Raw genomic sequence first — 17,489 nt, 5'->3', positions numbered from 1 at the left:
CAGCATCAGGTACATGGGGAGACAGCAGGGTGCAGGGCTCCTCACACTACTAGGCCCCAGCATCAGGTACATGGGGAGACAGCAGGGTGCAGGGCTCCTCACACTACTAGGGGCCCCAGCATCAGGTACATGGGGAGACAGCAGAGTGCAGGACTCCTCACACTACTAGGGGCCCCAGCATCAGGTACATGGGGAGACAGCAGGGTGCAGGGCTCCTCACACTACTAGGCCCCAGCATCAGGTACATGGGGAGACAGCAGGGTGCAGGGCTCCTCACACTACTAGGACCAAGCATCAGGTACATGGGGAGACAGCAGGGTGCAGGCTCCTCACACTACTAGGCCCCAGCATCAAGTACATGGGGGGACAGCAGGGTGCAGGGCTCCTCACACTACTAGGGCCCCAGCATCAGGTACATGGGGGGACAGCAGGGTGCAGGGCTCCTCACACTACTAGGACCCCCAGCATCAGGTACATGGGGAGACAGCAGGGCTCCTCACACTACTAGGGCCCTAGCATCAGGTACATGGGGAGACAGCAGGGTGCAGGGCTCCTCACACTACTAGGGGCCCCAGCATCAGGTACATGGGGTCACAGCAGGGTGCAGGGCTCCTCACACTACTAGGCCCCAGCATCAGGTACATGGGGAGACAGCAGGGTGCAGGGCTCCTCACACTACTAGGCCCCCAGCATCAGGAACATGGGGAGACAGCAGGGTGCAGGGCTCCTCACACTACTAGGCCCCAGCATCAGGTACATGGGGAGACAGCAGGGCTCCTCACACTACTAGGGCCCCAGCATCAGGTACATGGGGAGACAGCAGGGTGCAGGGCTCCTCACACTACTAGGGCCCAGCATCAGGTACATGGGGAGACAGCAGGGTGCAGGGCTCCTCACACTACTAGGACCCCAGCATCAGGTACATGGGGAGACAGCAGGGTGCAGGGCTCCTCACACTACTAGGGGTCCCAGCATCAGGTACATGGGGAGACAGCAGGGTGCAGGGCTCCTCACACTACTAGGACCCAGCATCAGGTACATGGGGAGACAGCAGGGTGCAGGGCTCCTCACACTACTAGGACCCAGCATCAGGTACATGGGGAGACAGCAGGGTGCAGGGCTCCTCACACTACTAGGCCCCAGCATCAGGTACATGGGGAGACAGCAGGGTGCAGGGCTCCTCACACTACTAGGACCCAGCATCAGGTACATGGGGAGACAGCAGGGTGCAGGGCTCCTCACACTACTAGGCCCCAGCATCAGGTACATGGGGGGACAGCAGGGTGCAGGGCTCCTCACACTACTAGGCCCCAGCATCAGGTACATGGGGGGACAGCAGGGTGCAGGGCTCCTCACACTACTAGGGCCCCAGCATCAGGAGACAGCAGGGTGCAGGGCTCCTCACACTACTAGGGGCCCCAGCATCAGGTACATGGGGGGACAGCAGGGTGCAGGGCTCCTCACACTACTAGGGCCCCAGCATCAGGTACATGGGGAGACAGCAGAGTGCAGGGCTCCTCACACTACTAGGACCCCAGCATCAGGTACATGGGGAGACAGCAGGGTGCAGGGCTCCTCACACTACTAGGGCCCAGTATCAGGTACATGGGGACACAGCAGGGTGCAGGGCTCCTCACACTACTAGGGCCCCAGCATCAGGTACATGGGGAGACAGCAGAGTGCAGGGCTCCTCACACTACTAGGACCCCAGCATCAGGTACATGGGGAGACAGCAGGGTGCAGGGCTCCTCACACTACTAGGGCCCAGCATCAGGTACATGGGGAGACAGCAGGGTGCAGGGCTCCTCACACTACTAGGGTCCCAGCATCAGGTACATGGGGGGACAGCAGGGTGCAGGGCTCCTCACACTACTAGGGTCCCAGCATCAGGTACATGGGGGGACAGCAGGGTGCAGGGCTCCTCACACTACTAGGTCCCAGCATCAGGTACATGGGGGGACAGCAGGGTGCAGGGCTCCTCACACTACTAGGACCCAGCATCAGGTACATGGGGACACAGCAGGGTGCAGGACTTCTCACACTACTAGGCCCCAGCATCAGGTACATGGGGGGACAGCAGGGTGCAGGGCTCCTCACACTACTAGGCCCCAGCATCAGGTACATGGGGGGACAGCAGGGTGCAGGGCTCCTCACACTACTAGGCCCCAGCATCAGGTACATGGGGGGACAGCAGGGTGCAGGGCTCCTCACACTACTAGGCCCCAGCATCAGGTACATGGGGAGACAGCAGGGTGCAGGGCTCCTCACACTACTAGGCCCCAGCATCAGGTACATGGGGGGACAGCAGGGTGCAGGGCTCCTCACACTACTAGGCCCCAGCATCAGGTACATGGGGGGACAGCAGGGTGCAGGACTCCTCACACTACTAGGCCCCAGCATCAGGTACATGGGGGGACAGCAGGGTGCAGGGCTCCTCACACTACTAGGCCCCAGCATCAGGTACATGGGGGGACAGCAGGGTGCAGGGCTCCTCACACTACTAGGCCCCAGCATCAGGTACATGGGGGGACAGCAGGGTGCAGGGCTCCTCACACTACTAGGCCCCAGCATCAGGTACATGGGGGGACAGCAGGGTGCAGGGCTCCTCACACTACTAGGCCCCAGCATCAGGTACATGGGGGGACAGCAGGGTGCAGGGCTCCTCACACTACTAGGCCCCAGCATCAGGTACATAGGAGACAGCAGGGTGCAGGGCTCCTCACACTACTAGGCCCCAGCATCAGGTACATGGGGGGACAGCAGGGTGCAGGGCTCCTCACACTACTAGGCCCCAGCATCAGGTACATGGGGAGACAGCAGAGTGCAGGGCTCCTCACACTACTAGGCCCCAGCATCAGGTACATGGGGAGACAGCAGGGTGCAGGGCTCCTCACACTACTAGGACCCAGCATCAGGTACATGGGGAGACAGCAGGGTGCAGAGCTCCTCACACTACTAGGGCCCCAGCATCAGGTACATGGGGGGACAGCAGGGTGCAGGGCTCCTCACACTACTAGGACCCAGCATCAGGTACATGGGGACACAGCAGGGTGCAGGGCTCCTCACACTACTAGGACCCCAGTATCAGGTACATGGGGAGACAGCAGGGTGCAGGGCTCCTCACACTACTAGGACCCCCAGCATCAGGTACATGGGGAGACAGCAGGGTGCAGGGCTCCTCACACTACTAGGGCCCAGCATCAGGTACATGGGGAGACAGCAGAGTGCAGGGCTCCTCACTCTACTAGGCCCCAGCATCAGGTACATGGGGAGACAGCAGGGTGCAGGGCTCCTCACACTACTAGGACCCAGCATCAGGTACATGGGGAGACAGCAGGGTGCAGGGCTCCTCACACTACTAGGGCCCCAGCATCAGGTACATGGGGGGACAGCAGGGTGCAGGGCTCCTCACACTACTAGGGCCCCAGCATCAGGTACATGGGGGGACAGCAGGGTGCAGGGCTCCTCACACTACTAGGACCCAGCATCAGGTACATGGGGACACAGCAGGGTGCAGGGCTCCTCACACTACTAGGACCCAGCATCAGGTACATGGGGAGACAGCAGGGTGCAGGGCTCCTCACACTACTAGGCCCCAGCATCAGGTACATGGGGGGACAGCAGGGTGCAGGGCTCCTCACACTACTAGGCCCCAGCATCAGGTACATGGGGGGACAGCAGGGTGCAGGGCTCCTCACACTACTAGGCCCCAGCATCAGGTACATGGGGGGACAGCAGGGTGCAGGGCTCCTCACACTACTAGGCCCCAGCATCAGGTACATAGGAGACAGCAGGGTGCAGGGCTCCTCACACTACTAGGCCCCAGCATCAGGTACATGGGGGGACAGCAGGGTGCAGGGCTCCTCACACTACTAGGCCCCAGCATCAGGTACATGGGGAGACAGCAGAGTGCAGGGCTCCTCACACTACTAGGCCCCAGCATCAGGTACATGGGGAGACAGCAGGGTGCAGGGCTCCTCACACTACTAGGACCCAGCATCAGGTACATGGGGAGACAGCAGGGTGCAGAGCTCCTCACACTACTAGGGCCCCAGCATCAGGTACATGGGGGGACAGCAGGGTGCAGGGCTCCTCACACTACTAGGACCCAGCATCAGGTACATGGGGACACAGCAGGGTGCAGGGCTCCTCACACTACTAGGACCCCAGTATCAGGTACATGGGGAGACAGCAGGGTGCAGGGCTCCTCACACTACTAGGACCCAGCATCAGGTACATGGGGAGACAGCAGGGTGCAGAGCTCCTCACACTACTAGGACCCAGCATCAGGTACATGGGGAGACAGCAGGGTGCAGAGCTCCTCACACTACTAGGGCCCCAGCATCAGGTACATGGGGGGACAGCAGGGTGCAGGGCTCCTCACACTACTAGGCCCCAGCATCAGGTACATGGGGAGACAGCAGGGTGCAGGGCTCCTCACACTACTAGGACCCCCAGCATCAGGTACATGGGGAGACAGCAGGGTGCAGGGCTCCTCACACTACTAGGGCCCAGCATCAGGTACATGGGGAGACAGCAGAGTGCAGGGCTCCTCACACTACTAGGCCCCAGCATCAGGTACATGGGGAGACAGCAGGGTGCAGGGCTCCTCACACTACTAGGACCCAGCATCAGGTACATGGGGAGACAGCAGGGTGCAGGGCTCCTCACACTACTAGGGCCCCAGCATCAGGTACATGGGGGGACAGCAGGGTGCAGGGCTCCTCACACTACTAGGCCCCAGCATCAGGTACATGGGGAGACAGCAGGGTGCAGGGCTCCTCACACTACTAGGACCCAGCATCAGGTACATGGGGAGACAGCAGGGTGCAGGGCTCCTCACACTACTAGGGCCCCAGCATCAGGTACATGGGGAGACAGCAGGGTGCAGGGCTCCTCACACTACTAGGGCCCCAGCATCAGGTACATGGGGGGACAGCAGGGTGCAGGGCTCCTCACACTACTAGGACCCCAGTATCAGGTACATGGGGACACAGCAGGGTGCAGGGCTCCTCACACTACTAGGCCCCAGCATCAGGTACATGGGGAGACAGCAGGGTGCAGGGCTCCTCACACTACTAGGACCCCAGTATCAGGTACATGGGGAGACAGCAGGGTGCAGGGCTCCTCACACTACTAGGACCCCCAGCATCAGGTACATGGGGAGACAGCAGGGTGCAGGGCTCCTCACACTACTAGGGCCCAGCATCAGGTACATGGGGAGACAGCAGAGTGCAGGGCTCCTCACACTACTAGGCCCCAGCATCAGGTACATGGGGAGACAGCAGGCTGCAGGGCTCCTCACACTACTAGGGCCCAGCATCAGGTACATGGGGAGACAGCAGGGTGCAGGGCTCCTCACACTAGTAGGCCCAGCATCAGGTACATGGGGGACAGCAGAGTGCAGGGCTCCTCACACTACTAGGGCCCCAGCATCAGGTACATGGGGAGACAGCAGAGTGCAGGACTCCTCACACTACTAGGCCCCAGCATCAGGTACATGGGGGACAGCAGGGTGCAGGGCTCCTCACACTACTAGACCCCCAGCATCAGGTACATGGGGAGACAGCAGGGTGCAGGGCTCCTCACACTAGTAGGCCCAGCATCAGGTACATGGGGAGACAGCAGGGTGCAGGGCTCCTCACACTAGTAGGCCCAGCATCAGGTACATGGGGGACAGCAGAGTGCAGGGCTCCTCACACTACTAGGGCCCCAGCATCAGGTACATGGGGAGACAGCAGAGTGCAGGACTCCTCACACTACTAGGCCCCAGCATCAGGTACATGGGGGACAGCAGAGTGCAGGGCTCCTCACACTACTAGGGCCCCAGCATCAGGTACATGGGGGGACAGCAGGGTGCAGGGCTCCTCACACTACTAGGCCCCAGCAGACCACTATCCTGCCCGCCTGGACGTCCTCGGTCTGTGTCGCGGTTATTCTCACCGTGGTTGTTCCACATATTTCTCCGTCTTCTACTGTCTGGTACTGGACACTTCACTGGGCCTGTTGGCGCTAAGAGTTATTAGCCAATCACAAGCCTCAATGGCGCAGCACCAATCACAAGCCTCCCCCAGAAGGCGCCAATCTTTCCAGACTAATCAGCCGCTTTTCACCTCAGGACGACGTCGCTCTCTAAAGCGCGCACGCGCAGTGAGGGAGACGAGGGGAAGACGATCATGACGCGAGCTCGACTGACTCAGTATGCAAATACCTCCAGGACACGCCTGCAAGCGACCACGTGACTGGGCATCAGCCACTGTAGGCAGGACCTGAGCGGTGCGCTCTGTACACTCTTCTTATGCTATTAGTTACCATGGAGATATTAAACGTCACTCTCGTAGGGCAAGCGAGCAGCGAGTATTGAATTCGCAGGCTGAATGTGTTGTGGGCGTGTCAGGGGAGTGTCAGTCTTTGTGAGCTGCAGCGCTGATTGGTTCATCAGGGCAAAGAAGGCGGCGCGTTTAGGAGCGCGCTCTGTTCTCAGACAGGTTTGGAAGGAGGAGGCTGAAGTTGGTTTCTATCCTGCAATTTTTAATGCGCATGCGCGGCCGGAAATTTCCTCTTCCTCCTCCCTGGGACTTTGGACAGCGGACGCGTTGAAACGCTGCTGCTGACGTCACTCAAAATTTCACACACTTCCGTCGGTATGTCGCGCTGACGCTTCGTGACGGCCCCGTACCAACAAGCCTTTGGCTACTTTCACACTAGCTTTTTTTTCCATCGCAATCCGCCGTTTTGGCCAAAAAAACGGATCCTGCAAATGTGCCCGCAGGATATGTTTTTGCCCATTGATTTGTATTGCCGACGGATCGCGCCGGATTACCATACATCGCGTCCGTTGTGCACTGGATGCGTCGTGTTTTGTCGGACCGTCGGCATGAAAAACGTTCAAGTGAACCTTTTTTCGTACGTCGCGTCCGCCATTTTCTACCGCGAATGCGCGGCCGGAACTCCGCCCCCTCCTCCCTGGACTTCAGAATGGGCAGCAGATGCGTTGAAAAACTGCGTCTGCTGCCCACGTTGTGCATTATTTTCACAACGTGCGTCGGTACGTCACGCTAACCTACGGAGCCGTACTGACGCAAGTGTGAAAGAGGCCTTAGGCTACTTTCACATTTCTGTCTTCAAAATCTGCACAGGATCCGTCAAAAAGTCAAGATGATGAAAATATGCCTATTTTACCTGATAACCATTTATTTCCTAAGGATGATGTGTCCACAGGTGCAGGCGTGCCCAGCCACGTCGCTCTGCGGAGTGAGACGGCTGAGGAACCTCTAACAGGAGCCAGTGATGGTGCTCAGGGAAATGGGTAGATGCATGGGAACCGTGAGGAAGGTGATGCCATGCAACTGACCAGTGCCACCGAGGAAGGTAACTGGCCCATAAGTAGCACAGCCCCTGGAGTGTTGGGGGTGGATGGGGAGGTAGAGCCCATAGCAGCGCCGGCTGATGGGCCTGTAGAAACCCCCGGGGAGACAGCCTATGTAGCTGCTGTCACCCGCAGTCAGAGTGCCCGGAACACAGATAACTGTCAGCCTTCTGGATGCTCCTCAGTCACAGGCGTGACTGAACCAGAGGTGGACCCAGAGCAGGTCCAAGAGGGTTCCCGTGGGGAAGGGACCCTGACATCGCTTCTGGCTTCCCCTAGCCAGGAGTTTCAGGCCGCTCTGCACACAGATGCGAGCCTAGAGAGTTTGAGACAACTTGCCGAGACGCCCACCTCCGGGACTGATAAGGAGAGGGTGTTCTGGGAACGAGGAAGGTTGTACCGGGAGACAGTACCAGGAAAATCGCAAAGGGAGTGGTTGAGGGAAAGACAGCTGGTCGTCCCGCAGCAATTCCGGGGTGAGTTGTTGCGGATTGCCCATGAGATCCCGCTAGCTGGACACTTGGGGATCAGCAAAACTAAGGCCCGGCTGTCTCAACACTTCTATTGGCCTAAGATGGGGACAGATGTGTCAAACTACTGCCGCTCCTGTATCACTTGTCAAAGAGTGGGGAAGGTGGGGCCTGCTATTAAGGCTCCCCTGATCCCGTTGCCAGTGATAGAGGAGCCTTTCCAGAGGATCGCGGTGGACATTGTGGGCCCGCTGGCCGTCCCCAGCAGCTCTGGAAAGCAATACATCCTTACTGTGGTAGACTATGCTACCTGGTACCCAGAGGCAGTGGCTCTGTCAACTAGGGCAGATAAGGTGGTGGATGCCCTGTTGGCTATCTTTTCACGTGTAGGGTTTCCCAGGGAAATGCTTACTGATCAAGGGACCCAATTTATGTCTCGCCTAATGGAGGCTCTCTGTAAAAAAATGCAGGTGAAGTGTCTGGTATCGAGTGCGTATCACCCACAGACCAATGGCTTGTGTGAACGCTTCAATGGTACCCTCAAACAGATGCTACGCATGCTGGTTGAGACCCAAGGGCGCGACTGGGAGCGGTACCTCCCACACCTGCTAGTCGCTTACCGAGAGGTTCTGCAGGCCTCAACGGAGTTCTCCTGTGAGCTCCTGTACGGCAGGTGAGTACAGTGACTCCTTGGGTTGGTAAGAGAATCCTGGGAAGAGGAGCCGAACCCTTCTGAAGTGTCCATAGTGGAGTATGTCATGCGCTTCCGTGACAAAATGCAGACCTTGATGCATGACAACATGACGCAGGCTCAGGCTGATCAGAAGCACTGGTACGACCAGAACGCTCGGGTGCGGACCTAAAACGGTCAAAAGGTGTGGGTGCTGGTCCTCGTACCAAAGGATAAGCTTCAGGCAGCCTGGAAGGGCCTGTACGTCGTCCACCAACAGCTCAACCCGGTCACCTACGTGGCCAAGCTTGACCACGCTCGGGGTAGGCGAAAGGCCTTTCATGTCAACATGATGAAGGCTCATCACGAACGTGAACCTTACTTTCTACCGGTCTGCAGCTTGCCCGAAGACAGGGAGGAAAGCCCTCTCCTGAACATGCTGGCTCCAGCTAAGGCTGGTGGGTCCATTGAGGACATGGAGGCAAGCTCCTCACTAACCTAACCCCAGCGTTCGCAGTTGCGGACCACCCTGGAACCCTTCCGGGTCGTGTTTTCCAACTGACCTGGAAGGACTATGTTAGCGGTCCACGAGGTGGACACCGGGAATCACACCCCACTACGGCGAACACCCTATCGAATCTCTGACCAGGTGCAGCAGGTTATGCGCCAGGAGATCGATGAGATGTTACAGCTGGGTGGGCCTCACCTGTAGTTCTCGTGCCAAAGAAGCATCGGACTACCTGGTTCTGCGTGGACTACAGGGGGCTCAACGCCATCACAGCCTCTGACGCGCACCCAATGCTGCGCATCGAGGAGCTGCTTGAGCGGCGTTTAAGTGTTCACATTTGGAGTACTGGTTGTTTTTTTTTTGTCTATTTAGTTACTGGATGCTGGCTGCCTCCAGACTGATCTTGTACTCCTCCCATTGACCTTGCAGGTGGCCGTAATCAGCTCTACCTGCCCATAAATTATAGGTTTTGACCAAGAGTGACATGTTTTGTCCATAGTTGTAGGCTGGTGGCCCAAAAGTGGGATGTAGAGTAGGACCCATCAGAGGGAGGTCACCTTGCCGTGGTTGATGGGCATACATGAATTGGCCAATTTATGCGCTAAGAACCTTCATTTTCATCTATTACTATAAGTTTTATGAAAAAATAATTTGTGAAAAAATATTTTTGAGAAGTATAACCTATATTGAATGTTTGTCTGTGTTTTCACATGGCCTAAATTCATGCACATGTGCTGCTGTGTTCTTTTTTGTCAAGATAGATCTATAGATAGATTATACCAAGCCCGATGTTTAGTAATAAACATAATAAAATGGTTCATAAACAGTTTAAGACACACATACAAAATCTGCGTTAGGCCGGGGTCACACTTGCGAGAAATATGCACGAGTCTCGCACCTCAGTACCCGGCATTGCCGCCGCCATCTGGGACCGGAGCGTTCAGCTGCATAGAAATATATGCAGCCGCACACTCCGGTCCCAAGTGCCGGGTATTGAAGTGCGAGACTCATGTGAGTTTCTTGCAAGTGTGACCCCAGCCTTTTATGCAATATGTTTAAATTAAAAAAATGGCGTGGGCTCCTGCGCAATTATCTGCGCCAGCGAGGGAAAACCAGTGACTGGGGGCAGATGTATATAGCCTGGGAAGGGGTTAATACAGATCTTCCAAGGCTATCAATATCAGCCCGCAACTGTATATTTAGCCTTTACTGGCTAATAAAATAGGGGGATACCCCCAAAAATTGACATGAGGTCCCCTTATAATTAATAGTCAGAAAAGGCTATGCAGACAACTGCAGGCTGATATTCATAGCCTAGGAAAGGGCCATGGATTTTGCCTCATTAAGATGCGCCAATTCTGGCACTTAGCCTCTCTCTTCCCACTGCCCTGTAGCAGTGGCATATGTGGTAATAGGGGGTTAATGTCACCTTTGTATTGTAAGCTGACATCAAGTCGGCTTAGTAATGGAGAGGTGTCAATAAGGCACCTATCCATTACTAATCCTATAGTTGGGAAAGGGTTAAATAAAGACAGAAAATACCCCAAAGTGACACCATTGGAAAAACTGCACCCCTCAAGGTCCTCAAAACCACATTCAAGAAGTTTATTAACCCTTCAGGTGCTTCACAGGAATTTTTGGAATGTTTAAGCCCTTAATGACCGCCGATACGTCTTTTAACTGACCTGAGATATAAGAGAATAGCCTCCCCATACAGGAGACAATCCAGTAGCTGTCAGCTGTACACTATAGCTGACATCCTGCTGCATCAGCCACAATCAGTGTTTGCACTGTTGAAATCTGTTTAACCCCTTAGATGCTGCTGTCAATAGTGCCCACATCATATAAATGGTTAACAGAGTGTGGGGGGCTCCCTCTTTATCTCAATTGGTGCCGTCAGATCATGATTTTGTGGTTCTGATGTTTGCGATGGCAGTTCATGACCAAATAGCGGCATCATAGTCTGCCGGCTGTTGTAACCTGTTCAGAAGTTAGCGGCATTTAGGTGGTAAAAATACACATTTTCATTTCTGTCATGCCAGTTTGCATTAATTCCTGAAAATCACCTGAAGGGTAAATAAACTGCCTGACTGCAGTTTTCAATATGTCAGGGGGTGCTGTTTTTAAAATGGTATAACTTTTGGGGGGTTCCCAATATATGGGACCCCTAAGGGCACTTCAAACATGGATCGGTCCCTAAAAAAATACATTTTGTAAATTTCCTTGAAAAAATGAAAAATTGCTGCTACATTTTTAAACCTCCTAAAATGCTAACAAAATAAAATAACATTTTACAAATGGTGCTGATGTAAAGCAGAGATGAGGAAAATGTTATTTATTAATGTTTTGCTGTGGTATGACCATCTGGATTAAAGGGATAATCATTCAAACTTTGAAAATTGCTAATTTTGTAACATTTTTCTCAAATTTCTGATATTTTTATAAATAAACACAAAACATATCGACTTAAATTTACCATTATCATAAAGTATAATGTGTCACGAAAAAACAGTCTCAAAATCACTGGGATTTGTTGAAGCGTTCCAGAATTATTACCACATAAAGTGACGCTGGTCAGATTCCAAAAATTTGGCTCCGTCACTAAGGGGTTAAAAAATAATAATGAATATTCAACTTTTTTTCACAAAAAAATTACTTCAGGTCCAATTTGTTTTATTTTACCAAGGGTAATAGGAAAAATTGGATTACAAAAGTTGTTGTACAATTTGTCCTGAGTACGCTGATACCCCATATGTGGGGGTAAACCACTGTTTGGGCGCATGGCAGAGCTCGGAAGGGAAGGAGCGCCACTTGACTTTTCAATGCAAAATTGGCTGGAATTGAGATCGGACACCATGTCACGTTTGCAGAGCCCCTGATGTGCCTAAACAGTGGAAACCCCCAACAAGTGACACCATTTTGGAAAGATGACCCCCTAAGGAACTTATCTAGATGTGTGGCAAGCACTTTGAACCCCCAAGTGCTTCACAGAAGTTTATAATGTAGAGCTGTAAAAATAAAAAAATAAATCATATTTTTTTCGCAAAAATGATATTTTTGCCCCCAATTTTTTATTTTCCCAAGGGTAACAGGAGAAATTGGACACCAAAAGTTGTTGTACAATTTGTCCTGAGTACGCTGATCCCCCATATGTGGGGGTAAACCACTGTTTGGACGCATGGCAGAGCTCGGAAGGGAAGGAGCGCCATTTGACTTTTTCAACGCAGATTTGGCTGGAATTGAGATTAGACGCCATGTTGCGTTTGGAGAGCCCCTGATGTGCATAAACAGTGGAAACCCCCCACAAGTGACCCAATTTTGGAAACTAGACCACCTAAGGAACTTATCTAGATGTGTGGTGAGCACTTTCAACCCCCAAGTGCTTCACAGAAGTTTATAATGTAGAGCTGTAAAAATAAAAAAATCATATTTTTTTCACAAAAAAATGATCTTTTCACCCCCAATTTTTTATTTTCCCAAGGGTATCTGGAGAAATTGGACCCCAAAAGTTGTTGTGCAATTTGTCCTGAGTACGCTGATACCCCATATGTGAGGGGGAACCACCATTTGGGTGCATGGCAGAGCCCAAAAGGGAAGGAGCGCCATTTTGGAATGCAGACATGGATGAAATGGTCTGCGGGCGTCACATTGCACTTGCAGAGCCCCTGATGTACCTAAACAGTAGAAACCCCCCACAAGTGACCCCATATTGGAAATTAGACCCCCCAAGGAACTTATCTAGATGTGTTATGAGAACTTTGAACCCCCAAGTGTTTCACTAAAGTTTATAACGCAGATCCGTGAAAATAAAACAATCGTTTTTTCCCACAAAAATGATTTTTTTGCTCCCGAATTTTTATTTTTCCAAGGGTAACAGGAGAAATTGGACCACAAAAGTTGTTGTCCAATTTGTCCTGAGTACGCTGATACCCCATATGTGGGGGTAATCCACTGTTTTGGCGCACATCAGGGCTCGGAAGGGAAGAAGTGGCGTTTTGTAATGCAGACTTTGATGGAATGGTCTGTGGGCGTCACGTTGCGTTTACAGAGCCCCTGATGTGTCTAAACAGTGGAAACTCCCCAATTCTAACTCCAACCCTAATCCCAACACACCCTTAACCCTAATCCCAACCCTAACCACACCACTAACCCCAACACACCCCTAATCCCAACCCCAACACCCCTAACCCTAAACACAACCCTAACCACACCCCTAAACCAACAGTAAACATAATCCTAACCCCAACCCTAACCCTAACTTTAGCTCCAACCCTAATGGGAAAATGGAAATAAATACATTTTTTTATTTTATTATTTTTCCCTAACTAAGGCGGTGATGAAGGGGGGTTTGATTTACTATTTATAACGGGTTTTTATGATTGGCAGCCGTCACACACTAAAAGACGCTTTTTATTGCAGAAAATATTTTTTGCGTTACCACATTTTGAGAGCTATAATTTTTCCATATTTTGGTCCACAGAGTCATGTGAGGTCTTGTTTTTTGCGGGACGAGTTGACGTTTTTATTGGTAACATTTTCGAGCACGTGACATTTTTTGATCGCTTTTTATTACGATTTTCATTAGGCAGAATGAACAAAAACCAGCTATTCATGAATTTCTTTTGGGGGGGGCGTTTATACCGTTGTGCGTTTAGTAAAATTGATAAAGCCGTTTTATTCTTCGGGTCAGTACGATTACAGCGATATCTCATTTATATCATTTTTTATGTTTTGGCGCTTTTATGCAATAAAAACTATTTTATATAAAAATATAATTATTTTTGCATCCCTTTATTTTGAGGGCTATAACTTTTTTTTTTTCACTGATGATGCTGTATGGCGGCTCGTTTTTTGCGGGAAAAGATGACGTTTTCAGCGGTACCATGTTTATTTATGTCCGTCTTTTTGATCGCATGTTATTCTACTTTTTGTTCGACGGTATGATGATAAAGCATTGTTTTTTGCCTCGTTTTTTTACGTCGTTCACTGAAGGGGTTAACTAGTGGGACAATTTTATAGGTCGGGTCATTACGGACACGGCGATACTAAATATGGGTACTTTTATTGTTTTTTTATTTACATAAAGAAATATATTTATTGGAACAATATTTATTTTTCCTTATTTAGGAATTTAAAAAAAAAAAATTTTTACAGTGTGATTTTTTTTTTTTTTTTTACTTTTTCACATTGTCTCAGGGTGGGACATCACTGAATAGTGTCAGATCGCTGATCTGATACTTTGCACAGCACTGTTCACGTTGTTCCGATGGTGTCAGGGAAGCACGCAGGGAGCCCCCTCCCTGTGCGATGCTTCCGTATACCACCGCAACGTTGCGATCATGTTTGACCGCAGTGTTCCGGGGGTTAATGTGCCGGATGCCAGCTGTGATAATCAGCTGACACCCGGCCGCGATCCCCCCGTGAGCGCAGCTGATCGGTTATGACGTACTATCCCGTCTTTGGCCATATGGGCCCAGGCCACCTCGACGGGATAGTACATCTGTCAGAAAGGGGTTAATAACGAGTGTCCCCTGACGATCTCCCCTATAGAGAAGTCACATCAGATGTGACCGCTCCAGTGCCTCCAGTGACACACTGACAGGAGACAATGGCTCCTGCAGTGTTATCACTGAGGGTTTAATGAGTTCATGTTCTCACTTTACGGCACTGCTGCGTGTGAATTTTCCCACAGTGGTGGCACAAGTGACAGCGTCAACGCCAGTGACCTCTGACAGCAGAGTGATCCACGGTACCTGCCGTCAGTGTATCACCGGAGCCCCTGGAGAGTGGTTACATCTGCCGATGTGACAGCTCTCCACGGGAGATCGTTGTGGGTCACTCGTTATGAAATGGATTACGTCGGACCAGGGAGCACACTGTTGGTTTATTATTTTATTTTTACAGGTGATCGAGGGCGTCGGGGACTAGGTGATTGGTGAGGATGTACTGTATGTTTTTGTTTTACACTTGAACACAGTAGCCGGATGATGGGACTACTATTGTCCCATCATCGGCTAACTGTCACTGTAGCAGGCATAGCAGGATGGGACTAGTAGTCCCATCGGATGATGCCAGCCTACATACTGACCTGCACACACCCGCAGACACACACAGATACCCGCACACATACACATTTTCTCCGCACAGTCTCCACTCACACACTCTTCCTCCTCCCGATCTGCAGCGTTTCTCGCATGCAACTCTGCAGCAAAACCGCAGATCTTTTTAAACCTGCAGATTTGACTGAATCAATGGAAGTCAAAGGGAGCAACAACGCTGCAGATCCGCAAAAAAATAATTGACATGCTGCGGAAAATAAAATGCTGCAAATCCGTGCGTTTTTTTTCCACAGCATGTGCACAACAAATTTCAATATCCCATTGACTAACATTGCTTGGGCACTACACAGCGGATTTAATGCAATTCCGCGCGTCCAAAACCGCTGCGGAAACGCATCAAAATCCACAACATGTGCACACAGCCTACGGGTACGTCCCCACGGTCAGTGATCTGCAGCGCTTTGAACGCGGGATGATTCAGCAATGTGGTCATTGAACCGTGCGGAATCACCGCGTCCAATACATTGTACTCGACGTGGCTCCGCAAGATAAACAGACATGCTGCTTTCTGGAAAGATGCGCCGCATGTCCGTCTCCGCAGGGAAACGGCGGGCATCGATGCATGCATGCATGGAGGCACTGTGGAGCGGTCACATCTCCTGATGTGACTTCTCTATAGGGGAGATCGTCGTGGGACACTCGTTATTAACCCCTTTCTGACATTAGATGTACTATCCCGTCGAGGTGGCCTGGGCCCGTATGACCACCGACGGGATAGTACGTCATCACTGATCAGCCCTTAAAACCATGTTACTTATTCAAATCTGTGAAAATCAGCTGTTCGCCCACTTTGATGCCAATTCAGGCGCCCAGAACCCATTTGGGCCAGGCTCGAGGGACCTGGGTTTGATGCAGGGCATCACTATCTGTGAATTTTCAGTGTCAGGTCAGTGGCCCAGTCATTTAACCCCTTAAAAACATCAGTTACTTATTCAAATGGCCAAAATTGACTGCCCACTTTGATGCCAGTTCTGATGCCCAGAACCCATTTGGGCCAGGCTGGAGATACCTGGTTGTGATGTGGGGCGCCCTGTTCTATATGTCTGCAGTGTGAGATCAGTGACCCAAAGGCATTTAACCCTTTCTTTAACACTCTTTGGTGCCCATTTTTGTGCCAGTTTTATTGTTTTTTAAGTGCATTCCCATCAGGGCTCTTCGCTGCATTGCTTGTTATTATTGTGATGCTTAGTTTTTGGTATTAAACCTATAAAAAACAGAAAAGAAAAAATCGCTGAATAAGAAACTGACGAATAAGAAACCAACTTGCGCCTGGTTGCACGCTGTAGATGGACGCAGCTCCCCCAGCGCTTATCACTGACCGTGGAGTAACTGCAGGCACTGAGGCTCTGTAGCCACGACACCCCGGGGGGCTGCGCTTCCAGGCGGCCACACACCCGTCAGCACACAGCCGTCACCACACACTGGTCACCACACACCGCTCACCACAACTGTCACCACACACCAGTCACCACACACCGGTCACCACACACCGGTCACCACACACTGGTCACCACAGCCGTCACCACACACCGGTCACCACACACCGGTCACCACACACTGGTCACCACACACCGGTCACCACACACCGGTCACCACAACCGTCACCACACACCGGTCACCACAACCGTCACCACACACCGGTCACCACAACCGTCACCACACACCGGTCACCACAACCGTCACCACACACCGGTCACCACAGCCGTCACCACACACCGGTCACCACACACCGGTCACCACACACCGGTCACCACAACCGTCACCACACACCGGTCACCACAACCGTCACCACACACCGGTCACCACACACTGGTCACCACAACCGTCACCACACACCGGTCACCATAGCCGTCACCACACACCGGTCACCACAACCGTCACCACACACCGGTCACCACACACCGGTCACCACAGCCGTCACCACACACCGGTCACCACAGCCGTCACCACACACCGGTCACCACAGCCGTCACCACACACCGGTCACCACAGCCGTCACCACACACCGGTCACCACACACCGGTCACCACAGCCGTCACCACACACCGGTCACCACAGCGCCACCTGCCGCACTCCCCGCCGGAGCCCTGTCGCCTAGCAACCGGCTGCACACAATATGGCGGCGCAGTGTGCAGGATGAGCGCTCCGCTGGCCACATTGGGGAGAGCGCAGAGGAATAAGAGCCTGGGCGGCCACCCGGATCCCGGCGCCGGACACATGTCCCAGGCCGGGCCCGCACCGGAGCTCTCGAGGTCTCCCCGTAACACGATGCCCGGAGCGGCCGCAGCCGGGTAGGCGCAGCTGACACTTCTTCCCCGCACATGCGCTCTCGCCTTCCTCCCGCCGCTCATCA

The 17,489-nt window shown here is 52.7% G+C and overlaps 2 protein-coding genes across 3 annotated transcripts in view; one reads left to right on the top strand and one right to left on the bottom strand.

The window, feature by feature from the left end:
• Positions 1 to 6,139, bottom strand: part of RPA2 (replication protein A2) — a 46,810-nt gene extending 40,671 nt beyond the window's left edge. Inside the window, exon 1 of the mRNA XM_069760523.1 lies at positions 5,944 to 6,139. Within this exon, the coding sequence (XP_069616624.1) occupies positions 5,944 to 5,959 (16 nt within the window). The 5' untranslated portion in view covers positions 5,960 to 6,139. The remainder of the gene's footprint in view (positions 1 to 5,943) is intronic.
• Positions 6,140 to 6,551: 412 nt separating this feature from the next.
• UBXN11 (UBX domain protein 11) overlaps positions 6,552 to 17,489 on the top strand; it is a 111,478-nt gene continuing 100,540 nt past the window's right edge. The window contains exons 1-2 of one of the 2 annotated variants that reach the window (XM_069760522.1): positions 6,552 to 6,644; positions 7,222 to 7,371. In XM_069760522.1, the coding sequence (XP_069616623.1) occupies positions 7,314 to 7,371 (58 nt within the window). In that variant the 5' untranslated portion in view covers positions 6,552 to 6,644; positions 7,222 to 7,313. Of the gene's footprint in view, positions 6,645 to 7,221; positions 7,372 to 17,231; positions 17,428 to 17,489 lie in introns of those variants that run through there. The other variant, XM_069760521.1, reaches the window with a different exon arrangement.

This window comes from Ranitomeya imitator, chromosome 3 (assembly GCF_032444005.1).
Source record: "Ranitomeya imitator isolate aRanImi1 chromosome 3, aRanImi1.pri, whole genome shotgun sequence".
NCBI classification, from domain to species: Eukaryota; Metazoa; Chordata; class Amphibia; order Anura; family Dendrobatidae; genus Ranitomeya; species Ranitomeya imitator.
The sequence above is the reverse complement of the archived record's forward strand: the minus strand, read 5'-3'. Positions and strand labels throughout refer to the sequence as shown.